Source organism: Penicillium chermesinum, assembly GCF_028974085.1.
Source record: "Penicillium chermesinum strain IBT 19713 chromosome Unknown utg000002l:1.0-5270490.0:1.0-5274688.0, whole genome shotgun sequence".
Taxonomy (NCBI): domain Eukaryota; kingdom Fungi; phylum Ascomycota; class Eurotiomycetes; order Eurotiales; family Aspergillaceae; genus Penicillium; species Penicillium chermesinum.
The window spans coordinates 3,624,841-3,649,177 of record NW_026695312.1 but is presented as its reverse complement, the minus strand read 5'-3'; the positions used below and the strand labels follow the sequence as shown (position 1 = coordinate 3,649,177).

Here is a 24,337-nt window from a genome sequence, read left to right as displayed (position 1 = left end):
CATCAGCATACTGAGTCCATGTCCTAATTCTAATCTCGAGCTCTCTTATAGCACATAACGGAAATCCTTGTTCTCGAACTCTGTGTAATCCTGCATACCAGCTTCATCACTCCGAGCTTTATCCGCCGGACCGTAGACAGAGTCTCGACGCCGGTTCACCATAAACATGTACACTGTCAACCATAGGAGTTAGCGTACTGGTCCATTTGGTTAGTAATATTGAAGGCATCAATTGCACGTACCAAATAGAGCTATGTGACAACCAGCCTTGATTGCGTATCCGACAAGAAGACCTGTTGTCGCGCCTTTGTACTCAGGAGCTTGGGAGGGTTTCACCACAAACGGCCCGGCAAAGTTACCCCAGCAATACGCAGTGCTAGAGAAGACAGTCGGTCAGTAAAAAGGATACATAAGAGGCTTTGCAGGGCCGCTACTGACAAAACAAGAGCATTCGCCATAGCACGGTGAGTGTAGCCAGCCATGTTTGAGGATATGGTGACAAGCGAGATCGTGAATCCTACCGACTGTGCATTGACGAGCCAGAAGCAAGCCAGTCGCTGCCATTTCTGCTCACGTGGTAAGTATGCCATACATGCGGCAGCAACAGTACACAGGATATTAGCGGCGGTGGCAGTGAGCAATCTGCTGTTAGGTATGTTCAGCGTTATTGTACCGCCAATAACCAGTGCGACGATGACAACTGCGTCTCCGACCGACTTGAGCTCCGTGGTCTTGGTCTTCGAGAAACCCATGTCCTCGATGATGATTGTGGAAAAAGAGTTGACGACACCATTTGGAATCGCTGCTGCAAAGACCGCGATGAAAACCAGGATAGCTTTTGGATCATATAGTGCAACCATTGCTTGCTTTTTGTTGAAGGTTTTGGTCTTGACGCCTGTCTCGTTGCCTGCAACTCTTTTGATCCCGATAATGCGCTCCGTCTTTGATAGGAAGAACGCGCTTGAGGGCGCATCAGGAAGAACAAATATGATGACACCTGCCCAGAGGCACGTGGCCCCCCCGAGAATATAGAATAGTAGCTCCCAGCGTGCTGGACTGAAATCGACTGGCAGCTTTGTGATTCCAAAGCAAATGTAGGAGCCGACGATGCCGCCCCATCCTAAGGCGGAATACCATATGCACTGACGCAGTGGTATTTCTTGACGCGTATACCAGAAGCCGGTCATCAGATTTAGCCCTGGCGTCACTGCTGCCTCGAACAAACCCATAATGAAACGGACCGCAAGCGCACTGGAAGACGTGTGGCATTGTGTCATAATGATAACCATCAGCCCCCACATGAAGCAGCTCACACCAAGAACACGCTGTGCAGGGAAGCGGCCTACGAGCCATCCACAAGGATATTGTCCAAAGAAGTAGCCGGCATATACCACTAGGAAACAAGGATGTTAGTAACTTCGGCACCGCAGAAAGGGATAGGATACCCACTTGCAGACAGATAATTGAATTGCTGGCCATGAAGGCCAAGGGTCTTCTGGTAGCCCAACAGGTTTGCATAGTTCAATGCGGTTTTGTCCATGAATTGCAGGGCTTGGGTGATGAGAAAGATCGGAAGAACAATGAGATCGATTTTCCATCGGACTCGAGAATTCTAATATAGCAACTATCAGCGACCGGCAAGTATGGACCGTGATGAGACAAAGAGTTGCTTGTTTACCTCCTTCTTGGAAATGGACATTCCCAGGCCCTCTCGATACTCTTTATAGCCGACCGCATTCGCGTACGCCTGGAACGTCTTTAATCAGGGCTCGTTGCTCCAGGAGCTCCGAATTCAAGGAGGGCATACCTCATTGAGTGTCTCTTTCGCCTCTTCAACCTCATCAAACTGTTGAGGGTTGTCCACCGCATTGGCCTGTTCAATATGCATTTTGCTGCCATGGGGGTCCTGTTTTTCTGGGGAAAGCATAATGACAGTTGGCAAGAACAAGTGAGGTGAAAAACACTCGTGAAAGTGTAGGCGAAGCTCTCAAGATAGTCTACCCCTTGGCCGAGGTGTACTCCCCGGTCTGGGGTACATGACACTTATAGGCCCATGCACGGTCAACTTGGTGGATTCCGCGCAGTTTGGCAAGCAGCAAAAGTTTGCGGGGAAATCCCCACAACGCCACACGGCCAGACGCCGGGGAAGGCATGGGCGGCGAGTGCCCGTCAACGCCACACGCAGTCAGAACACCGAAAGAGCCCAAAAGTGAAATAAAATGGCCCACAATTCCAAGAGCTGCAGAGGGAATAGATTACCACGGAAAGGGCTCCATCCAGATTCGTCCCTTCTATCCATCCACGATGCAGGTGTACGAGAGAACCAAAAGAACGAGCTGGCTGGCGCAGCCATCTGGGCCGTGCTGCCTGAAAGGCACACTTCACGAGGGAAAATCGCGTGGGCGCTTTGACACAGTCGCTGGTGTGGAAACCTATATCTCGCAACCTAACGCGGATCATGCAAATAGTCATATTTTGCTCTACTTCCCTGATGTCTGGGGAATGTTCCCTAACGGCCTTTTGGTGATGGACGCGTTTGCGGATGCGGGCTATCTTGTTCTTGGATTGGATTACTTTCGAGGTGTATGCACTCTCTGTAGCCCTTCCATGTTGCTATGTGCTTGACCAAGCTGACCTATCGCAGGACCCCGTGTGGAAACATCGCCGCAACCGTCACGATCAATCCAATCCAAATTTTGATTACGAGGCATGGAAACGAAAGCATATGAAGTTTGCTGATGAAGCAGTTCCAAGATGGATTGACGAGGTAAAACGAACATATGGTCAGCCATCGACCAAATATGTATGCGTAGGGTGAGTTTTCCTTTTTGATAATTCCCAGGCACTCCATTCTGATCCAAATTGATTCTCAGATACTGCTTCGGTGCTCCATATGTGTGCAACGAGCTAGCAAAAGATACAGTGACTGCCGGTGCATTTGCTCACCCTGCTTTTTTAAGGGAAGAGCATTTCACCAAGATCACCAGTAAGTGCTCCTATCCCAGCACATCCAAGTCAAGTGCCAAAGCTTAAACTTGCATGTAGAACCCCTATTTTTGTCCTGCTCCGAGGAGGACCATACCTTCGACAAGGATTCTCGCCGTACGGCCTTGGATATTCTGCAATCTGGACACAAAATCTACCATCTTCAGCTATTTTCCGGCGTTGAACATGGTTTTGCTCTTCGAGGGGACATGAAAGACCCGTATCAGCGTGAGTATCTACTAGCCTGGCGCGTTGCGCTGTCTGAACCATGGCGCTAATCCTCCATAGGATATGTAAAGGAACAAAGTCTGCGGGGGATTGTAGAGTGGTTCGATTTCTGGCTATCATAGTGAGCAGTGCTGTAGTATCTAAACAAATCTGATCTGTTTCCAACTAAATACACTTTGGCTCATGTACGTATCGGGAGAAGGATGATGATATCCATGCCTGCGCAATACAGCCTTGTAAACCCCGACTTAGCCGGCCACCTTCATGGCGCACGCTCATAAACCGTCATGTGAGAAGCATCGGTATCTCTCAATGCATCACCCGGCCACATGACGTGTATTTGTAGATTTGGTTCAATGAGCGGCTATGGTTGGCATTAGTGATTGCGTTCATTGGTACCTATCTGGCTATTTGAAAAGAGAGAAGTTGGGAGAAGGGCTAGACCGAGAGGTGGGGTCAAAGCGTTGACCGAACCCACGCCTTAGAGTTGAAGCTCCAGCCTACCAATCCTTCAACACCGCCTAATTCTGTTTAGTCACGCGGTCAACTGCGTAAGTAATAGGGCCCCGAGGGTGCTTTCTAGATGACCCGGTGAGTGGAGAGCCGGAAAATGGCCGGACCAATCGTCGCACTGTTACTTTCTTCCCCAAAACCTTGTTTAGAAGAAGCGAATCTACTTATAAATCTTATTCAGAGTCCCCAAAAAGCCACGCCCTCTCTCCTTACTTTGAACAAACATCTCAGAGTCCAGAAGTCATCATAATGTCATCCAGCAAATCCTTTGATTTCACGGGCCAAGTTGCCATCGTTACCGGTGCAGGATCTCGCATGCCAGGTAAGGATTCGCTGATTTTTCTTATCCCTTCTCTTATTCTTCTATATTTTGGCGGGTGAGGGCTAAGAAGGGCCTGCAGGAGAAATTGGCAATGGACGTGCAACTGCGATCCTGCTCGCCCGACAGGGCGCTAAGGTAGTCTTAGTGGACTACAACGTCGAATGGGCCCAAGAGACGAAACGCATGATTGATCTCGAAGGTGGCCAATCAGAAGTTGTCCAGGCTGATGTGACTGACGAGGAGAGCTGCCGAAGGGCTGTTGCGCGTACAGTTGGAATGTTCGGGGCAGTAAATATTCTCGTCAACATCGGTAAGACTCCATGAAATGACTTCCCCAATTAAAGACTAATTGCGACGTCTGTGTAGTTGGAGTCGGCGGTGCCATGGGCGATGCTACGCAGGTTGATATCGCCGCATGGGAGCGTGATCTAAGGATCAATGTAACGAGCATGGTCTTGATGAGCCGGCATGCCATCCCGGAGATGAGAAAGTGCGGGCGCGGTGCGATCGTCAATATGTCCTCCGTCAGCGGCCGTATGTCTTCCTCCCAACCTTCCATTCTTTTTCAATAACCAATTTTGAGATTTCAGTCCTCGGGGGCAATCCGAGCCTTTTGTACCCTACAAGCAAGGGCGCAATCATTCAAATGACCCGAGCAATGGCTGCCCAGCACGGCCCTGAGAACATTCGTGTTAACTGCGTGTGTCCTGGGATGGTTTATACGCCTATGGTGCGGGGAAGGGGCATGACCAATGAAATGCGCCAAGCGCGTATCAACCAAAACCTCCTTAAGCAGGAGGGAACGGGATGGGATGTTGGCTATGGTACGTCCTTTCCATTCGAATAGAACATCTCCTGTACTGGGTCTAACATTTTACAGCCATACTTTTCCTGTGTAGTCAAGAGGCGAAATGGATTACTGGGCTAATCATGCCGGTCGACGGCGGGGTGAGTAAAAGTCCTGTGTGCAACTGTCCTTATTTCGTTTGAGCTAATTTTGAGACTTCCGTACACCAGACAACGGCAGGAAAAGCGGACAGGCCAGCTCTGAAGGCTGATACACTGGCAGAAAAGATTTCGGGCATCCCGAATAATGCATAGATTGTCTTGCACGAGGATTATGATCGGCCTTGATGAAGACAGTTCAGCGTGGAATCGTTCTTGTGCAGTCTCCATTCAAAGCAGAAGTGTATAACATTGAATACTAGAGATTTCTATCGAAACTTACGTTGCCGCCGCGCGAATGACCCTCAACCACTGGATGTAAAACCGCCGAGTCCCAATAGATCGTTATTATTGACACTTGGAATCTTGTCGTCGGACATCCAGAAGTAGCCACAATCCGGCAGACTTCCCAATCCCAAGAGGCAAAGCTTGCTCATTCGAGTCGCAGGATGACTGCGGGGTTAGAGACAGGACAGCCGTCTGTCGACAGATGGTCGGAAGAGATTACTAGTTACAGTCAACCAGCATACGTTGCGGGAAACGAAAAGGGCCTATGATCTACTGTCTATTCTTCTATGATGCTTTGAGTTCATTCGCACCCGTCTCGATCATATTCAGGCCTGCGATGTGCACCACCCGGAAATGGACCATTACAGATGACATTACCGTCGTACTGAGTATCGATGTATGGAACGCTAACTTGACAGACTTGATAAATGAAGCCAGATCCAGCAGAGCGAAGTCCTTGTAGGGTATCAGCATGTACGGAGTCATGCGTTAAGGTCTCTCGATCCTAGCAGGCGTACAAATCCCAAATGGATTGACAACTTTGAGTTATATGCATGAATAGTGTAGTAAGGGCACTTACTCGAGCCAATCTCAGACATCCATGACAGAGTTAGAAGAAACCGTGGAGCTGTATCGGGAGTCCTGTTCTTACGAGAGAATATGGCGACGGAACCTCATCTTCCTTCAGTAGCAGCTTTCCGGCTAGAATTTCACTCCCCCCTCGTTCGTACTCTCGTCCGCTCTTTCCAGCCCTGGTCAATATAGTTAGCCTTTTCCCTTTCGTAATTTCCAGTGCCTGCTTACGACTGCTATTTCCCCGCGTACACCGGGTCCACTGGGACCAAGTGGCTTTTCGGCGAATCGCCGGCGACGAAGTCTCCTACTTCGGCGTTTGACCGGGGGCCCAACCACCGGCCCTAAGTCGAAGAAGGATTACTAGAACACAAAAAGGGCAGTTGGTTTTAGGTGACCCGCTCCTAGGGTATGGGTATTTTCCCAGGAGCTGGGCGATTTCTTGCACAAAACGAAGCATCCTGGACTCAACAGCAAAAGCCCCCGTCGCTCGATCGTCATCTCGTCCTCACAAGGTTCCACCATGCGTCTACCCTGACGCCCCACGCGAGCCACCTCCAGCCGATAGCGAGGCGGCTCAGATCTATCAACGGATCTCAGCGCGTCGTGTGCCGCGCCCTCTGCTCCCCCCTGGACCGTGCATTATTACACGCGCCTCCGGTGGCAGATGGCTACAACTCGTTCATCGGCTCTCTTCGCACAAAAACCAATCTCTCACCCGATCTCTTGGAGCTCAGCATCTGCCGTATCGGTGTACTGAACAAAGCGATTTACGAGTGGAATATACATGGACCTCTCGCACTGAAAGCAGGGGTTTCAGTCAATGAACTGAGCGACGTGGCTGCACTCCCCACTTTCACGGATGAAGAGCAATCACGAAAGGCTTGGGCTCACAGTGTGCTTACCAGAACCCAGAAGGCTGTGATCAAGTATACGGATGAGATGACGGTTCGCGTGGCAGTTAGCGACGAGGTGTTTCAGGAGTTACATGAGGTGTTACCATCCGATCGCTCGATTGTTGAGCTTACTGCGACTGTTGCGGGGTATAACTGTGTCAGTCGGTTTTTGGTGGCTTTGGATGTGGGAGAGCATAATGATGGCGAAATGAAAAGTCCGCAGCATATGGTCGAGAATGCTTGAGACTAGAGACATTGAGTCTAGCGCTGACTGTAATACCCTCCATAGTGATAGAAAAACATCCGACCAAAATGGGCGGTATTTCCCTGTTTCCCATCACACAGAATTGCGGTGGATTTCTGCGAAAACTCATGTCACCAAATATCTTGAACGTAAGAGTTGTCCTCACTTCTCATTTTACCGTTCTCTACTACAGCTTGTCCCTTACCACCACGTGTTCTATGAAAGCGGCAGACGGCCGAGAAGGCCATAGAATATCCCTCTGGACTCCAGGAGTGGGCCGCATCTTGGCCTCCGCAATTTACCCCAGGGAAAGTTGTGGGGTACCAAAGTGCCAAATGTTAGCTGGTGGCTGCGGACACCGCGGGGGAATCCAATTCAAGTAAGTGAGCCAGTCAGAGGGACGGGCAATCGCCGCTGCGTCTGATCCCCATTTGCCATTGGACCATAAATCCTCGAATAGAGAACAGTTTGAGTTATTAAGAGGGCGGGGTGACAAGGTCCCGGCAATTTGCATAGCAGTACATATAGGAGACATAAGGTTGTTCCAGGGGCTCGTCTATCTATTTTCCTTTTGCACGATAGGACGTTAGCTAATTTACCTGGATTTTTTGGGTTCATATCACAATGCAGCTCCATCACCTGCTCACGGGCTCCTATACCAACACCACGCTCTTCCTTCTCGCCTTTGACAGTGTCTCGAGGACGTTGAGCTTGGATTCCACAGTTCCGGGGTATGGCCTGCATCAATTTGTGACCAGCAATGCCGCTAAGGACCGTATCTACGCAACTGCCATGAGCGAGCCTCCGCACTTATTCTCCTGGAGTGTTGATGAAAACTTTAATTTCAAGCACCTCGACACGGTCAACATCAGTAATTATCACCTTGTCAATTGAACTCCTCAACCATGGGGCTGACCTCTTGCAGCCTCTTCCGCCTGCTATATCTCCGATAACGGCCAATATGCTTTCAGTGCCGGAGGACCTACCGCGCATGTTCATGCTCTTGAGCCGGATGGCGGTATAGGTCGGCTGATTGAAGAGATCGATCTTCTACCATCGGAAGAGATTGGCAGAGTAGACAAAACGCGCAATGCTGTGGTAAGTAGCTTGTGGAGTTTTTGCGAGGACGTTTGACTAAAACTCACTCCTAAACTAGCTGTACGGGGCTCACGCGTTCGATGTTAACGTCAACAATAAGGCCTTCATCCCTGACCTGTATGTAAACTAACCATCCCTCTCTTCAGTCCTTGTCAATCCTTGCTAAGCTCAATCAGCGGGATTAACTCCATCTATATGTACGATGTTGCAGCGAATGGCTCTGCGAGGCTTGTGTCCATCAACCTGAGCCCAACAGATGGGGATGGTCCACGCAATTCCTATTCTAGTAAGGATGGAAGACTTCTCTATGTGGTATGTTCCTCCCAAAAGGAAATCATCAAAGGATGTAAGAATCTAATCTGATGAATGATTACAGATAACGGAACACAGTAAGTGGGAAAAGTTCCGCACAGGGCCTAGTTACTACTAACGCATCAATCCCAGCACAGTGGCTTGATGTTTATGAGGTTGGAGATACCCAGCTGAAACACGTACAGCGTGGCAGCGCCATACCAGACAGTAAGAATCCGAGAATCAACGGCGCGTTTCAATTGGCTGACAGGAGTGCCAGATGTGCGCGGCAAATTCACCTTCCGCGGGAATACTGTTCAGCCGTCCCGAGATGGTCGATATCTTTTCACCTCGAGCCGAAGCTGGAACAGTCCAGGTACAAATGGATATGTCGCTGCCTTTGCACTGAACGAAACAGGCTACCTGGCAGAAGAAGAAGCTCTCACCTTTTATGAAGCCCCTGTTTCTCTTGGATCAGCAGGCGGTCTTCGGGTTGCTCCGTGGACTGATGAGACCAACTGTGACCCGAACGGCCTGACAGACTACAAGTACCTGAGTGACACATCGGAGGGCTGGATCTTTATTTTGGGCTGGACTCCGTCGAATACGTCTTTGGGCCTTGTCGCGTCGTATCGGTACACTGACAACACAACACCGTACGAGGCGACCTGGCTAGATTAGAGATATGGCCACATGTGAGGCTTGAACCAGGGCATCCTAAATGACGGAACTGAATTTGGAAAGCCCAATTGGTCCTCAAATCAAGAGATAGGTCACAAATCTAGAAAAAGAATCCTTATTACACCGTATCCGGATCGTCAAAAAAGTTCCATCGATGGATGTGAGAATACTCAGAGTTTGAATGAGGACTGTAAAATTTAGGTAGAATAAAATGTTTTTGTTTTAAAGTTAAATCTTGAGAATAATAAAGAGTAAGCCTTTATCAAGATCATTCAATGCATATAATTGTTGTAATATAGCCTTCTTGGCATAAAAGAGATGCAACCGTTTTGTAATCGGTGGAAGTGAGTGCGATACTTGCAGAGAGCTATTTAACAATAGGCCCAATGGTCAAGTTTGGCTAAGACATAACATTTTCACAGGACTTCAATATAATCTCCTCAAACGAACCCCCCTCGCTGGATCCTGGATTTGGATTCATTTTAGTCGCGATCATGACTGTCATTATCCAATGAGCTAGATAACTCATAACCATGGGCTTGAGGTTCAAGACGGCTTTCAAGGGGGGGGGGACTCCACATCTGCACCCCATTCATCTGCGGATTAGCACGGGCCCTTTCCTGTTACGCTGTCCATCGGAATTTGGCCGGGGAGTGAATAGATTCCAGAAAGTCCCGTGGGCATGCGAATGCAGCCCGAGGTACTGGAGGACCCTTCCCCGGATATTACCCCACAAATACAAGCATTCTGGCCTGTCAATGCGGGGAATTAGGGAAAGATCTGCATTGGTATATTGTTCACATACCTTCGGCCATCCGCCGGTCCTCGTTGAAGCCTGACAGGGAATTCATGTAGGAACCCGTAGGATTCCTCGTCTCCCCGACTTCAGAGACATATTAAGTACAAGCAAAAAGCATCTCTTCAAATCAACTAATGGTTTCAATGAAACAATAATCAACTCGTGATCGTTCAACTTTTCTTTCCAAGTCTGTTCATGTCAGCATGGCGACCAAGAAGCTGGCCTCGTGGGCTCTGGCTCTTCAATTCTCTAATCTCACCCAGCCTGTGACCGAAATGGCAGTCAAGAGCATCTATAACTGGGCGGGGTGCGCCATTGGCGGGTACGCGCTTCCACCAGCCGGTGTCGCCCTTGAGGCACAAACTGCTTTACTCCCACAGCACTCTGGCAATTGTTCAATCCTGGGCACAGATGCCTTTGTGGATGTGCAAACGGCAGCCTTGGTCAATGGTATAGCCTCTCATGTCGACGATTATGACGACACACATGCCGACACACCAGTGCACCCCTCAGGGCCTGTAGCATCTGCGCTGCTCGCAGTGGCGGAGCTAAGAGCCCCGGTCTCTGGAGCGGATTTCATTACTGCCTTTGTGGCTGGGGTTGAAGCGGAGTGTAAGCTTGGCATCGCTGTGTACCCCGAGCACTATGATATTGGATGGCGTAAGTCAATCATGCCCAGCTTAGGGACCCAAGTACGTTCCTGTACCCACTGTGCTAATGCCCGTGTAGACATCACTAGTACGACCGGCACGATTGGAGCAGCCGTCGCCGTGGGAAAGCTTTTGGGACTTGACCTCGAGCAATTGCAGCACGCCATTAGTATCGCGTCGATCCAAGTGATTGGCATGCGTGACTCCTTTGGCACCGATACCAAGCCCTTCCATGTGGGGCGTGCTGCGCAGTCCGGCCTTCTCGCTGCATTCCTCGCAAAGAATGGATACGGAGGCTCCTTGGAGGGGTTGGAAGCAAAGTACGGCTGGGCGCATGTTGTGAGCACTCGGCAGAATGTATCCGCGGAGCTCTCAACACTCGGAAGTACTTGGGAAATCACCAAGAATACGTTTAAGCCGTTCCCTTGCGATCGAATTATCCATGCCGCCATTGATGGATGGATTCAGATCCATGATCAGGCAGTGAAGAAAGGCCTCAGCATCGACGATATAAAGAATGTGACGGCACGAGTGAACCCGATGGTATTGTCCTTGACCGACAACCATGATCCCAAAACGGGACTAGATGCGAAATTCAGTGTTTACCATGTGGGTGCGGTCGCATTGATTTATGGGGAAGCAACTCCGGCCCAGTTCACGGACGGAGTGGTTAAAAACTCGACCGTGATAACCCTTCGTGATAAAGTCCATGTCACAGCTGACAAAGGCGTAAGTGAGCATGAAGCCTTTGTCGCCGTTGAGTACGCCAACGGGACAAAGTTGGAGGTTCATGTTGAGCAGGCTTTGGGAAGCATCGAGAAGCCTCTGTCAGCTAAGCAGCTGAAAGACAAGTTTCTGGAACAAGTGAGTGCTCAGATTGGAGAGAAACAGGCCGCTGCTGCATTTAGTGCATTCTCTCAGATCGCAAATATGACGGATGTGGGGAAAATCGCGCGACAGTTCAAGCGACAGACTTAGAAATTGCCTGCGGCGAATTCGACGAGAAAGTGACGCAGAGGATGGGCGGCGAATGTTGCGGCGGTGCCAATGGTTTCGCAATCGAATTTAGCTTCCCCTAGTTGACGAAATTAGAGAGTTTATCAGTAGCTCTCAATAAAGTAGCCCTGGAGCCTGTTAGATGGATTACTAAAGTTACTCTTCCACCCTTGCTCATTGTTGAACGTTACAACTCATAGGTTTGTTATGGGGAGGGGTCAACTACTTTCCCGTCTATAAATGTTGCTCGCCTCGCCCGACGGTAGGAAAGCTTGGTCTCTTCGTCTACGAAGCAAGACCTCGTCCGTCGCGTGAATAGTTCGATCGGAGTATTATCCAATTCTATCTTCTCTTTCATTTTCAAGCACACCGGCCGCATTTGCTGGCCAACATCATTCTTTGCGCTTTTGCTTTCGGGGTGATCTGGGACTGCTCTGAGCCGAAAGACACCAAAATAACATGATTTTGGGACTTGCACCAATCCTTCCCTCCATCCCTCTCTTAGGTTATGAGCATTGCACTTTGGAAAGATGTCCAAAAGACGAATAGTCTCGGATGAACTGCACATATTCAGCCGGATCATTAGTAGTCACCATCATCTACTCTAGCTCTAGCCATCTATGCATTGTAGATATGGGTTTTCTGTGCCTCCTTAGGTCATTTCTTCGGAGGCACTACAGAAGTATTTCCCAATCGGAAATTGGAACGTGTAATGGCAATAGAGCTCATTACGATGATCATGGCTAATACAAAATATACAATGCTGTGAAGGTCTGTACTGACCGAAGGATTAAACTAGAATGCCACCGCGAAGGTAGCTTCGCACATATACTATGAGAAGATGCTGAAACTTTCCCAATGCTACTAGTCTCCAGGTCCAAATTCTACCAGAACGCTAAACATTCTCCGCAAGAGATATAAAGTGGTCCCGAGCAATAAGTAAAATAGCCCCTGCTATGAGCTTGATCAACGGAAGAGCCCCTCTCTTAAGCATCTGGAACCATCCCCAGCTCTCGCCTAATACACATGATAAATTCTGGATCATCTGCATAAGTCTGGTTAAATGGATCGTCGGTCCCATATGCGAACACACGAGTCAGACTCTGTACGGTTTCGTCAGATGGGTTATTCCCAGCCGCAAACTCAGTCCGGAGATAATCGGAAACTATTTGGTGGATACTTGCATAGAGGTCCAGCGTGTTTGGTGCGGCTTGATACGTCGGCGGTCTTTCCACTTCTTGGGGTCCCGTATCGGAAGCTACCCAGGGATCCATTGAGTTACGCTCTAGACCTAGAAGATACGGGGGAATGGCATTCTGCACTCTGGATTCAACGTGCGGCTCGAAACCCCAGCCACCGCACCATTGGCCCATGTCTGCTTTGTTCTTGAAGTGCTCTGCGACGTGATCGACTCTGTCTTCCCAGGTAGTGAAATTCGAGCCACAGAAGCCGCATCGCGAGAGCATTCGGGCTTTGGACTCCCTCCAGCCATCCATTGACACCTGATACGGTACGCCGTGCACTAATCGGAGATGTTGCTGGAGGTGGTCTTTTCTTGAAAACGCGCGGAGATCTGGAGGGTTCTCCCGGCAGCGAAGGTAGTCGTGTGTTTCAAGGTGATGCTCATCTGGGTTCACTGCACTGCAAAAGACACAGGTATTGATGCCATCGATCTCGATAATTCCGCCTTCGGGCGCACAGTTCCATCGTTCGACCTGTATATGCAGAGCTCTTTCATGTCGTTGCCAGTCATACTTGTTTCGAAAAGCGTCCGAACAAAATGTACACTGGAAAGGCCGTTTGTCCGACCTTGCCGACTTGTCTAAGCGATGAGCATAGCGCATTGGCTTCCGGCGGCGTCGGCGGCGTCTCATTCCTGGAAGAGGGGTTGGGGGTCTCTGATACCCGCCATGCGCCTGCGAGAGTGCTAATTCCGAGCCAGACGAACTGCTGTACGCATAGCTACTCATTGACAGCGCTCCAAATTGCAGTGAGCTTCCAGAGCCGTTACTTGACCAACCATCTGACAGATCTTGCGGTCCAGGGTCACTGTTGATGTTAAGATACGGTGCTCTTTCTGCAGCGCGAATGATATCCCTCGTTTTGGCAGGCTCACTTTCGGGTGGCGAGTGTTGCCATCGCTCAAAAGGAGAAAGCAGTGTTTGGTCATCGGCGGGCACGCTATGCGACAGTTCTTTCCCGGCCGGTTTACGCCGTCGCGCATTCGTGAACCAGTTGAGGATCTGGGTCTTTTTCAAATTTGATTGGCTTTCGAGCATTTTGACCTCTGGGCCGCTGGGATATGGATAATCTTGGTGCTGTCGGAACCACTCTCGCAGCACCCTGGTCGAGTCTACCGGGAGACGTCGACTCTTCTTGACCTTAGCTGGATGTTCGGCAGACGCGTTGTTTGCAGCATATTGATCCTGTACTGAGAAATCATCCAATGATGTGCATGCCGAGGAATGGGCTGTTGAACGATCACCCTCGAAGTGCTCCCCGCCGTGCAAAGCGTCAAGCAACGAACTTTCGATCGGGTCCCCTGAGCCCAAATTGTCTATAATTTCTGAGGACGCAGCTTCTATCCCAGAGTGGCCCGGGACCAAAGTTGCAGGTGCGAGCCCCGTGGCGAAGGTCTCACCATCAACCCATTGGTCCGGATGAGTGGCGTCTAGATCCAGGAAAGACGCGAAGTCGACATCTTCCAGTAAGCTCCCGGGACTTACGCCTGGTGAGATGAAATCTTCAAAAGATTGACTATCTCGCTGACGATGGAACATGGGCATGTACTTGGTGGGGTCCTCCCGCTATGATATATTCGCATGGATCGATCGCGGGAGGTCGTTCGAGGGCAACTTGTCCCCACGGCTGACAATATGCGCACTTGGATGGATCCACTATCTGCACTATCTGATTGGATGGAATCAGCCCTGCATGCAGAACGCTGACGGGCAGAACTAAGAACGTACGCAGTAAACCCGGGATCTATAAGGCGGTGCAATGAGCGGTATAAGGGCTGGAGCGTCCAGTTGCATCTCAATGGCGACTATCGCTCGCCGATCCCGGTGGGTCTCTCGCGCCCTTTGGTGACAGCAGGCGTGGTTAAAAATTTTTTGGAACTACCGATTGGCTTGTAATGCATATTGTTAGACTTTGATATCCTCTTTCGATATCCCTCTTTCCAGCAAGTGCTAATTGGTGCTTTTTTCCTCTGGATTTCCTTGATCCCTTCCTCTATACAGCTGGGAAGGTCCAGTGGCAGAAGGGGCAGCAGCATACCGTTCCAAAGATCCGCTCGCGCATAATAGCCTTTTCCACAACTTTAGCTCTGCGACTTGTCCAGTCTCGCCTAGGCACTAAATTTGTGCTTAGGTGTTCTATTTTACATGCAAAGCAACACGATGAACGATGTCAGCTTTTATCAGCAGCCTAATAGCCTAATATCCAAATATCCACTTCACACCAGAAGCCTGCTCTGATGATTGCGACCCGCAATGACCTAGAATTTCAGTAAGCAACGCTTCTTCAATAAAGACAGGGAGACTGTCTTGTGGCGTAGCAAAAACATCCGAGATCCCTGACTGGAACCTCTGGAAAATCCTCCGAGGGCAAACCTTCTTCCAACCACCGAGCTCACACGCCGGAAAACGTCCGATTCGGCCAAAAGCCTTCTTGATGGAGCTGCTGTGACGCCTTGACCTGGAATCTATCCTTCGATCCCTAGTAACAAGATTTCGTTCGACATCCTGACGCCGCATTGCACATAGCATGGTCATCGCCAATCGTCGGCATTTCGAGAACCAAGCGACATTCCGAAATTTCGCCCGGTATGATTATGACTGCCAGACCATGAACGGTCGTGATTTTTAGCTGGAACCCTGGGTTGCTAAGCACCAGACCAACTGGCGTGAAAGATAATGACAATGGCAGCATGCTAACTCCGAGGTCTGCACTACCGGTCCTAGCTTCAAGATAGTCAGATAATTGAGATAGTGCCATATGACTACTGTTACTTTAACCACGGCTCATCGCCAGCAAATGATAATCATAGAACCAATCATATTCTTACTACATGATGCGTAGACAAGATCTCACATACTCATTTTAGGCGCTTCCGGCTGCGCGTTCCGATTCTGCGGCAAGACGCGCAATTCTTTGGTCTTTCCGCCAAACCAACAGCCAAGAGGTCAGGATTCCTGTAATGGAGATACACAGGAAACACAGACAAATGATATACGACGATTTGAACGTCGGACCGAATACTGTGCTGTAAATATGCGGACCGGCAATTCCGCTGAATTGAGCCATGGCATTCGTGAGGCCAATACCAATACCAGAAGCCACGGTGCCTTCCAGGCACGGATGCGCTCCGGCCAGATGACCGGGTAAGCAGAGCCGGCGCAGGAGGTGGCCACGATCAGGGCGATGTATTTGACCGTGGGGTTTGCCACGGTAATGAGAATGATGTAACAGACTATTGTTGTGAATTCAACTAGCGCAGTGTTAGTAGAGACGCAAATAATACCGCGATAGAAGAGTGGCTACATACTCGCAACAGCCGTTGTCCATGGTCGGATCCATTTCTGGTGTAGCATATAGCCGATAGCGTTCAGGAACAGGAAGCAAGCGACGTAAGGAGGCTTATCAATGAATCAGTAGTGCTCTTCAACAGATGTGGCGTGCTCTGACAGTCCCCAACTTACAATATTCATCAGCTGAGAGTTCGCTGTAGAAGTGAACCCCAAGTCATAAATGACGGTTGGCAAGGCATACGTAACACCGAAGCCACCAATGCCGTGTCCAATCCAGAAGACGCAGAACGTCCAAACGGTAGGACTCTGCGCAAGCTCCTTGATCGCAGCCCAGCTCCAGTTCTCGTCTTTCCCAGAAGGAGCCGTGTCAGCAAGTCGACCATGCAAGTACTTCCGCTCTTCCTCCGTCAACATGCGAGCCGTCTCGGGATAGTCAGGCAGCCAGAACAGTGCGACCCAAGCTAAGACGATAGCTGGCAGGCCTTCCAGAATAAACAGCCACCGCCATCCCGAGAGGCCGCTGAGTCCGTCCATGAAACTGATGGCGTATGCCAGCAGGCCACTCAGGGCGCTGGACAGCTGGCCCACCGCATAGAAGAAAGAGATTCGCATCGGCATCTCGCTCGGCTTGTACCAGAAGGCCATGTGGTAGAGCACAGCAGGGTAGAAGCCTGCTTCCGCAAGACCGATCGCAAACCGCACGACCATCATCCCTGCAAAATTCTGCGCTGCGCCCGCCGAGCACGCGCAGATGCCCCAGGATAAGATGAGGATGAACATCCAGACTGAGGGTCTGAATTTCTTGAGCAGGATCGTGTTCGGTGGCTCGAAGAAGAGGTAACTGTAGGAAAAGATTGATTGAGTCCATGACCACTCGTTGGGGCTGAAGTTCAGCTCCTTCTTGATCCCAGTGCCATTTTCGAGGTTGATGATCGCTGCATTGGCATAGTTGCTGGAGTCGATGACTCGGAAAATATACACTATAGAGTAAAAGCCGACTAGCCACCAGTCGATCTTCCGCATCAGTTTCTTCTCCAGGGCAGCATTGTGTTTGAGTACGTCCGGGTCATCGCGATTGAGCTCGTTGGACGGAGACGGAGGGACTGTAGTAGTGACTACTTCACCCTTGGAGGACTCTGAAATCATGTTGGCGGGTTTGATTCAATGCATTCTACCAAAGAAACAAAGGCAGAACATAAAAGCATCCGATCTGATCTTTTATGTATCCACGCAGCTTCTAGAGCTTGACGGAATAAGATAAGCTTGTGTCATGATAGTCTCGATCACGACATGCGCTCCGCATCTGTCCGTCCTTGTCGCAGCTGGACCTCGAGCGCGATTCATCCATAATTGATCATTCATAACTAAAATGGCGGAATTACGCCTGGAGCCTTGATCAAAGAAGAATTTCAACTGTGATTTTTTATCTGTAGCTCACCAGGATGCACGATGCTGGTGGTAGAGCGATCCGATCTACACTCCTTTCAGCCATACTAGCAGAGCAGCCGTTCCCTTCCGGCCCGAGTCAGTCCTATATTCGCAGAGGTACTCGGAGTAGAAATTAAATGAGTCAAGTTTCATTAAGCGTAAGCTAGAGAATTCCCGGCTCAAACCCCCCCGGCTCCGATTATTCAAATCGATATTGCCAAAAGCCCAGCATCCACCAGGCTGGAACGAGGCCACATGGAAATAACGCAATCGCAAGCTCGGATGTTATCACCATAACCCCCGCATTCTTGAAACATACCGAGTATGGTAAATAGAAGCAGATCATGAATCAAACGGCATTCTAGATAAATATGACCCAGGTTCCAAGCCTTCTGAGCCCATCAAACCGCCAGCCCTAACAACATGGCTCCAATCGCCCTCGAGCAAGCCCCCCTGGACAAGGTCCCCATCAAATCATGGACCCGCCCTGCACCAACTAAAGAGAACCTCGACTGGGCACCGCTAGTCGAAATCGATCTATCTCGCTTCGACGAGCCTGGCGGCAAACAAGAACTCGCCAAGCAACTCTACGACGCTGTGACCCGCGTGGGATTCTGGGTCGTCGTTGGACACGGAATATCCGACGAGCGTGTCCTGCGTCAGTTCAGCTTAGGCAATGCCTTCTTCAAAGAGCCGCTCGAAGAAAAGCGGAGCTTCCCTGCAACTTTGCCGAAGGCGAGTATTTCGGATACCGTGAGAATTCCCGCTGGATCGGCGATACGGGCGTGAAGGAGAATATTGAGATGGTATGTTCTCTATCAGTAGCATTCAAACTGCGGTCTAGGGGCTAGCGCTGACGCCCTTTCAAGCTTAACATCCCTAAGGATATCCCCGAATGGAAAGATGTCCCCCGGCACCGCATTGTGAAAGAGAACTACGATGAAATCGCTAGCTTCCACCGCGAGTTGTTCGACAAGGTCGCCCGCAAGCTGTTTGCGCTGATGTCTATTATCCTGGAGCTACCGGAAGACTTCCTGGTGAATGCCCACGCATACGATAGAGTCTCAGATGACCATCTGCGATATATGATCTATAACGTCCGGAGCCAGGAAGAATGGGATAAAGCCCAGAACTACTCCAAGGGCGGCCACACCGACTTCGGAAGCCTGACCCTGCTGTTCTCGCAGCATGTGGCTGGCCTGCAGATTCAGACTCCACAAGGCGACTGGAAGTACGTTAAGCCTGTAGATGGCGGCATTACGTGCAATGCTGCTGATACGCTATCTTTTCTTACAAAGGGTATGTATCTAGCCCCTCCCCCCCCCCGAGAGCCTACACACGGATGGGTTACTAAAGATGAAACAGGATTCATTAAGTCCACCATCCACCGTGTTGTCACACCCCCAAAAGACCAGCTTGATATCGCTCGACTTGGTTTGCTCTACTTCGTCCGCCCCGGAGACCACACCATCATGAAGCCCGTCCCGTCGCCGCTGCTAGACCGTCTTGGGCTTCTCACCGAAGAAGACAAGGACACGAGCAAGCCTGCGCCGACCGGCACAGAATATGTTCGCGCGCGTGTGCGTGACGTCCATCACAAAACGGTGATTGATCGGCGGGAGGGCACGAACTTCGAGTTCAAGGGTCTGAGTGTGCCGAACTACTATAAGTAGGATGTTGCGGTGGTCAATATCCAGCAAATGTCATTAATATTTTCTCCACATATAATGATCACTTCGGGAAAAGGGGCAATTTTCTAGATCGAACGTAGATATTCAATATTCGTTTAGATGGAGCTTCTTCCCCACGAATCTCCGTTTCGCCGGTTTCTCGCCGCGCTGTTCGCGCTCTGCATCTACGCCCTTGAGCGCGTGGAGAAGCATTCCGGCATCAAAGAATCCATCTACATAACAATTAGCACGAGCTTAGTTAGATTGGGGACAAATGGGGCGAATAGAAAGGAGAGAAAACTCACATCCACCCATGCCGTCATCTTCCAAATCCCCACCATCCGTCGTAGTCGGCGTCTCAGCACCACGACCATCTCCTCGAACAATCCGGCCCCTCCGGTGACTCATCTGGAGTCTCTCGGCAATGGCCTCTGTTTCCCTCGCACGGCTTGTCCGCGGACTAGCCGTCTTCCCGCTGGTCGCGCGCAGCAGCTTTCTAATCTCCAACAGATAAGACTCAAGCGACTGCATCAAGCGGGCCGTCTGGCGATGCTTCGATGATGCGCAGAACGAGATAGACTCATCCTTGATAATATACCCGATACCAAAGCCGTCGGCACTGGTAGGCCCGAAACCGAAATGCCGCAGGCACGGGTTTCCGCAATTCGACGTCGACAGCACCGTGCTATTAATCTTGTCCCAGCCCGGATCTGCAAAGATTGCCGGTGTAGGCGGTGCAGCTGGCACCCGCACACCACGGAAGCTGCCAGGACTGGCTGGGGACGAGAACCCGTCATCCGAGGCATCAGAGAGCTTGGGCGAGTCCACGCTCTCGCTGGGACTAGAGTAGCCACCTGTTGAGCTGGAATCCTGGTATGCGCCTTCATCGAAGGAGCGCTGCCACAAGCAGTACAGAGCGTACAGGTGGCGGTCGTGGCCCTGGCCTTTGGAGCGTTCCTTTGTGATTGCCGTGTGGCGCTGGGCTGCTGTGCGCAGGGCCTCGATCTTTGACTCGGCGGGGTTCTCTCCCCAGAAGGTGCGGACAAAGGAGACTACCTCGGGGGTGACAGTACGGATGGCTTCGGTGCGGCCATGAAGGTAAGCCTTGGTCATAGCCGGCTCGTAGGTGTTCTCGAGTTGACCGTAGAGTCCATAGTAGGCGGCTTGAAAGGCCATTTGAATGAAGGCATCTGGCGAGAAGCCCATGGATGTGATGAAGTTCTTGCCGTAGCCTTCAAAATCTAGGACTTGAAACTCGTACTGGTGGAGGAGATCTGAGAGGTGAGACTCGGCGAAGCGGAGGGCGATTGTGAGCTCAGGCATCATGTCCCACTCCAGCTTGCGGGGAGTCGTGCTGACGTTGCCGAAGCTGCTGGGGTCGCGCTTTGCTGGGTCAGGGCTGGAGGTGGTCCATAGAGTAGGGGCTTGGCCGTTGATGGTCTTTGCGAAGCGGAGAATGGTGTCGGTATAGACATCACTGGCGAAGCGGAGAACAGTGTGTCCGTCTACACCCGTGTGTTCAAAGTTGATACCAGCACTGCCGTTTTTGCAAACAATGATCTGCAATTTGTCGTACCATCTGTTCGTGCATGTCCCGACCTGCACACCCTTAATCACCTCGCTGGTGCCGCAGAGCATGTTCGCACAAAGCTCAGATGTGCTAGTAGGCTCGGTATCATCCAGAGAAAGTACGAAGAGAGCAGTGTCAACGATGTTGAGGCACTCGGCATTGTTGGACGCCGGATCCTTCGTCATAATTTCTCGAAGGCTTGACCAGACTTTGCGGTTCTCTGTACTGAGAACCCCCAGAGCACCCTTCGCGGCCTCCTGGATCGGCGTCTGGGCAGCGTCATCGATGATAACCCGCAAATTGAGGGATATGTCCTTCTCGGTCATAATGTGATCGTTGTTATCATCCAATACATCAAACCAGTAGAACTGGCCTCGACACAGCACAACGATGTGCTTAGCCACAGGGTCTTGGCTGATAACGCAGCCATTGTCGGTGGGCAAACGTGCGGTACCAAATAGCCTTGAATATTGATACATGCAAAGAGGGGTTCCACGGACAGTGTCAGGGGGTAGCTCCTCTCGTCTAACCGCACGCACGAAGGATAGAGCAGACACTACCAGCGATGCTGCTCGAGTGACTTGGTCGTTACGAGCAGGAGTAGGGTCATCTTCTAATAAGAAGAAGGGGTTAAGATTCAAGACAACAGCTATGGAACCGTCAGTTGAATGGCAATGAATTATACGGTGAATATTGTGACTTACGATTGTCGAAATTCAAGTAAGAATCGTACCCTATGGGATATCAGTACCACTTCAACCCAGAAAGAAGACCAAATGACTCACAGAACTGCTCGATGTAACTGGTTTTTGAGGAAGCATATGCTTTAAGCTTCTCTTGCAGAGCAGGGCCGTCCGTTTTGAGGAATTCTTCGACAGCCGCTTTGGTATCTTTATGCTCGCGCGGGGTTTGCAGCGCAACCAGACTCTCCAAATGCCTTTTGCAAGTATCCTCCAACTCAGGAATAGGCAATTTAGGCAGGGAATCCTGGTTCGCAAAGGTCAACCCATGCGTGGTAGCTTTGTGCGACTCAGCGACCTCGCTCTTGGGCTTTTCTGGAGACGCGTTCGGCTTCATGACCGTTTGAGCCTGAGGCTCCGAGGTGACAGGCTTGCGGGAGTCCATTGCATGCCCAAGTGGTTCGGGGGCTGTAAAATAGCGAACTGCCAGTGTCGAATAAGACATTGTATTAGTGAGCTAATCCAAATCAAGCGTAGCGACTAGCGAGATGTGTAGGGATAGACAGGAGACGCAGAGCAGTGCGATAGAAGTAGTGGCAATCTTGCAAGCAATAGGGTGGCATTGAGGCTCATACGGGAGCGAAAGCTTGAAATCAGAAAGCTGGGGGGAAACGAGGATGGGAGAGGGGAAGCCAAGGGTGTACGGCACAAGGGTACCTTATATCAGGCAGCACGGGGATTAGGACTAGAACAGTCACCTAAAGGGCTCCGGGAATTTTCGCGCCTTCACTCGGGTTGGCGGGGCGGATAACGGAGGTAAAGGACTCCGGTAGAAGCGAATCGTGCTTGCTGAGTGTGGGGGTGGGCGGAACTGGGGGTTCACGATGCGTCAATAGCGCCGGGGGAACGGATGCTGTCAGATGATCTTAGGTTAGAGGGTTCAGATGTCGCGCACCTCCAGATTGGCCGGATAAGGCGATCATGTACCGAGTAGATCGGAGCGGCTCCGGTTTCAATGCAGAGATGATTATATGCCAAGTTCAAGCTTCGCGATCCTGCCAGCTGGGGTGAGAATACCGAGCTGAGACCCAGAGGACACGTGAATGAGACGGAAAGTGAAAGTAATGAAAGCAATGAGGACCTTGATTCAACTACGCATATCTGAACATCCCAATCGGGTCTCTGGATTACAATGACGTTTCGGACGAAGGGAGCTAAGCTTAAGCTACGCGCGGGGCGGGCACGTGACTAGGTTTCGTCAAGCATCTGCAGTACATCACAGGGCCATTGAATTTTTCTATCCACAGGAGCAAACACATCGCTAAAGCAGATCCTCAAAATGGGAAAGGCATATTGACAATTGTAAAAGGGTTCCGCATGTCCCCTCCAAGGGAAGGAAGAGAAGGCGTCAAGGTACCTTTCACAGTACATACAGGAAAAGCCCGGGGGACAGGAGCCTCAGGCAGGTACCCGATGCCGATCCCAACCCCAAGAGTCCCTAGCGAGATCGACCGAGCAGGACATGCAGAGAATAGAATCAGAGTAAGGTAAATGGAAAAAGAGTAACACATGGCTAAGAACATGAATGCTAAAAGGGAAACAAAGTTGGCGAGGAGAAGTAGGGCCTTGGCGCAATGTAGGTCGAACAAAAATCCAAGGCTCAGTCAAAGAGCCCACCAAGCCCCGTCCAACCCCTTTCGAAGCAGCCTTATGCGGTGTAGGTGGCGGCACCATTGGGCTTAAGGACATTGGCGCCGTATTCAGTGGCAACGTTGCCCACCGGGGAGTAGTTGCAGACGGTGAATGGCACGGGCTCACTGGAGTCGACGTTGCCCAGGTTGTTACAGGTAACAGTAGCGCAGCCGACGTGGGTGGTGCTCTTCCAGACAATCTGGGAGAAGTGGCCCCACTTGTCGAAATCGGACATGCTAGGGGAGGCCTCGCCGTAAGGCTCGGGGAAGAAGCCAATTTCGTCGTTGTACATCATGTTCGTGATCATCACACCAACATCTTCAGCCGAGGTACCATAGCCAATGTTCTGGCCGTAGTTCCCACCGTTGATGGATCTGCAATGGGAAGATGGTTAGTATTGAGCCGCATCAAAACAAAGCTTTTGCAGATCATCATAGAACTTACGTGTCGTGCTCGTAGACACAGCGAGCGGCCAGGACGTGAGCGCTCTGCTCAAGGCTATTGTCCCAGTCAACAGAGGGAGCAGAGTGGTTGCTGCGGTGAATGTTGTGGTTGTACAGAACAGCCTGCTGATAAGAGTTGGCGCCGGTAGCGGAAGGCTGAGCCGGGGCAGTGGCGGTGGACGTGGCGAGGGTGGATGGTGCGGGCTGGGCAGTAGAGGTAACTTCCCAGGTTGAGGCAGTCGACCACCAGGAAGTTTCGGCGGGAGGAGCAGGAGCGGGAGCAGTGGTGGCTTCGGGAACGACGGTTGACTTCTTGGCCAGGTCGGTGTGCTCAGTGGGGATGGCAGCACCGTTGGCAGCACCGTTGGCAACATCCTCGGTCTCAGTCTCGTAAACAACCTGTTGCTTCTGGACGGGAGGGAGGGTCTCGGTAACAGCGGGAGCAGTCACAGTTTTGGTGACAATGACCTCCGACCAGTCGGTCACGACGACGCGTTTCTCATAGGCACTAACACAGCTTGCTGCCAAAGCAGCGAGGATAATGGTAGAGCGCATGGTGATTCAACAATTCAAGGAACAAGCTTCGCCGGGAAGTTTAGCGCGTGGGGGATAGTGCGTGGGGGATAGTAGTTGGAGGTCAACACAGGTCAACTGTGTGGACTAAAGAGTGTTGTTATTGGACGCAGTGTATTTCAAAGGAATGACAGCCTGAACCGATTTTTATCTTCCTCTAAAGAGTGAAAGGAAGAAGAAAAAAAAAGCTCAAGGCGGAATTGTGACAGTTGTGAAGCGTGGAGGAGAGAAGGAAGGGAA

The 24,337-nt window shown here is 50.8% G+C and overlaps 13 protein-coding genes across 13 annotated transcripts; 7 read left to right on the top strand and 6 right to left on the bottom strand.

The window, feature by feature from the left end:
* Nucleotides 1-45: 45 nt before the first annotated feature.
* Nucleotides 46-1,888, bottom strand: N7468_002229 (uncharacterized protein; the record flags this gene model as incomplete). The annotated part of the gene is made up of 6 exons (XM_058471526.1): nucleotides 46-173; nucleotides 243-376; nucleotides 439-1,393; nucleotides 1,450-1,612; nucleotides 1,679-1,747; nucleotides 1,808-1,888. The coding sequence occupies 6 exons, from the start codon at nucleotides 1,886-1,888 to the stop codon at nucleotides 46-48; spliced, it is 1,530 nt and encodes a 509-aa protein (XP_058334667.1).
* A 416-nt stretch (nucleotides 1,889-2,304) lies between these two features.
* N7468_002228 (uncharacterized protein) lies at nucleotides 2,305-3,335 on the top strand (the record flags this gene model as incomplete). The annotated part of the gene is made up of 5 exons (XM_058471525.1): nucleotides 2,305-2,583; nucleotides 2,645-2,814; nucleotides 2,874-2,986; nucleotides 3,046-3,213; nucleotides 3,274-3,335. 5 exons carry the CDS (start codon nucleotides 2,305-2,307, stop codon nucleotides 3,333-3,335), a joined length of 792 nt encoding a protein of 263 aa, XP_058334666.1.
* Nucleotides 3,336-3,975: 640 nt separating this feature from the next.
* N7468_002227 (SDR family NAD(P)-dependent oxidoreductase) lies at nucleotides 3,976-5,149 on the top strand (the record flags this gene model as incomplete). Its single annotated transcript, XM_058471524.1, has 6 exons — nucleotides 3,976-4,048; nucleotides 4,119-4,358; nucleotides 4,415-4,582; nucleotides 4,639-4,872; nucleotides 4,929-4,996; nucleotides 5,066-5,149. The coding sequence occupies 6 exons, from the start codon at nucleotides 3,976-3,978 to the stop codon at nucleotides 5,147-5,149; spliced, it is 867 nt and encodes a 288-aa protein (XP_058334665.1).
* Nucleotides 5,150-5,566: 417 nt separating this feature from the next.
* On the bottom strand, nucleotides 5,567-5,767 carry N7468_002226 (uncharacterized protein; the record flags this gene model as incomplete). Its single annotated transcript, XM_058471523.1, has 1 exon — nucleotides 5,567-5,767. One exon carries the CDS (start codon nucleotides 5,765-5,767, stop codon nucleotides 5,567-5,569), a length of 201 nt encoding a protein of 66 aa, XP_058334664.1.
* A 498-nt stretch (nucleotides 5,768-6,265) lies between these two features.
* Nucleotides 6,266-6,994, top strand: N7468_002225 (carboxymuconolactone decarboxylase family protein; the record flags this gene model as incomplete). The annotated part of the gene is made up of 1 exon (XM_058471522.1): nucleotides 6,266-6,994. The coding sequence occupies one exon, from the start codon at nucleotides 6,266-6,268 to the stop codon at nucleotides 6,992-6,994; it is 729 nt and encodes a 242-aa protein (XP_058334663.1).
* A 68-nt stretch (nucleotides 6,995-7,062) lies between these two features.
* N7468_002224 (uncharacterized protein) lies at nucleotides 7,063-7,377 on the top strand (the record flags this gene model as incomplete). The annotated part of the gene is made up of 1 exon (XM_058471521.1): nucleotides 7,063-7,377. One exon carries the CDS (start codon nucleotides 7,063-7,065, stop codon nucleotides 7,375-7,377), a length of 315 nt encoding a protein of 104 aa, XP_058334662.1.
* A 241-nt stretch (nucleotides 7,378-7,618) lies between these two features.
* Nucleotides 7,619-9,064, top strand: N7468_002223 (lactonase family protein; the record flags this gene model as incomplete). The annotated part of the gene is made up of 7 exons (XM_058471520.1): nucleotides 7,619-7,865; nucleotides 7,920-8,092; nucleotides 8,151-8,209; nucleotides 8,269-8,404; nucleotides 8,469-8,481; nucleotides 8,537-8,611; nucleotides 8,664-9,064. The coding sequence occupies 7 exons, from the start codon at nucleotides 7,619-7,621 to the stop codon at nucleotides 9,062-9,064; spliced, it is 1,104 nt and encodes a 367-aa protein (XP_058334661.1).
* Nucleotides 9,065-10,066: 1,002 nt separating this feature from the next.
* N7468_002222 (MmgE/PrpD family protein) lies at nucleotides 10,067-11,491 on the top strand (the record flags this gene model as incomplete). Its single annotated transcript, XM_058471519.1, has 2 exons — nucleotides 10,067-10,523; nucleotides 10,593-11,491. The coding sequence occupies 2 exons, from the start codon at nucleotides 10,067-10,069 to the stop codon at nucleotides 11,489-11,491; spliced, it is 1,356 nt and encodes a 451-aa protein (XP_058334660.1).
* A 1,004-nt stretch (nucleotides 11,492-12,495) lies between these two features.
* Nucleotides 12,496-14,289, bottom strand: N7468_002221 (homeobox domain-containing protein; the record flags this gene model as incomplete). Its single annotated transcript, XM_058471518.1, has 1 exon — nucleotides 12,496-14,289. One exon carries the CDS (start codon nucleotides 14,287-14,289, stop codon nucleotides 12,496-12,498), a length of 1,794 nt encoding a protein of 597 aa, XP_058334659.1.
* A 1,311-nt stretch (nucleotides 14,290-15,600) lies between these two features.
* On the bottom strand, nucleotides 15,601-17,187 carry N7468_002220 (uncharacterized protein; the record flags this gene model as incomplete). The annotated part of the gene is made up of 4 exons (XM_058471517.1): nucleotides 15,601-15,642; nucleotides 15,844-16,001; nucleotides 16,059-16,149; nucleotides 16,213-17,187. 4 exons carry the CDS (start codon nucleotides 17,185-17,187, stop codon nucleotides 15,601-15,603), a joined length of 1,266 nt encoding a protein of 421 aa, XP_058334658.1.
* Nucleotides 17,188-17,892: 705 nt separating this feature from the next.
* N7468_002219 (uncharacterized protein) lies at nucleotides 17,893-19,142 on the top strand (the record flags this gene model as incomplete). Its single annotated transcript, XM_058471516.1, has 3 exons — nucleotides 17,893-18,127; nucleotides 18,178-18,275; nucleotides 18,339-19,142. 3 exons carry the CDS (start codon nucleotides 17,893-17,895, stop codon nucleotides 19,140-19,142), a joined length of 1,137 nt encoding a protein of 378 aa, XP_058334657.1.
* A 102-nt stretch (nucleotides 19,143-19,244) lies between these two features.
* N7468_002218 (choline/carnitine O-acyltransferase) lies at nucleotides 19,245-21,894 on the bottom strand (the record flags this gene model as incomplete). Its single annotated transcript, XM_058471515.1, has 4 exons — nucleotides 19,245-19,372; nucleotides 19,445-21,358; nucleotides 21,414-21,443; nucleotides 21,495-21,894. 4 exons carry the CDS (start codon nucleotides 21,892-21,894, stop codon nucleotides 19,245-19,247), a joined length of 2,472 nt encoding a protein of 823 aa, XP_058334656.1.
* Nucleotides 21,895-23,097: 1,203 nt separating this feature from the next.
* N7468_002217 (CAP domain-containing protein) lies at nucleotides 23,098-24,079 on the bottom strand (the record flags this gene model as incomplete). The annotated part of the gene is made up of 2 exons (XM_058471514.1): nucleotides 23,098-23,455; nucleotides 23,526-24,079. The coding sequence occupies 2 exons, from the start codon at nucleotides 24,077-24,079 to the stop codon at nucleotides 23,098-23,100; spliced, it is 912 nt and encodes a 303-aa protein (XP_058334655.1).
* Between the last annotated feature and the right edge of the window lie 258 nt (nucleotides 24,080-24,337).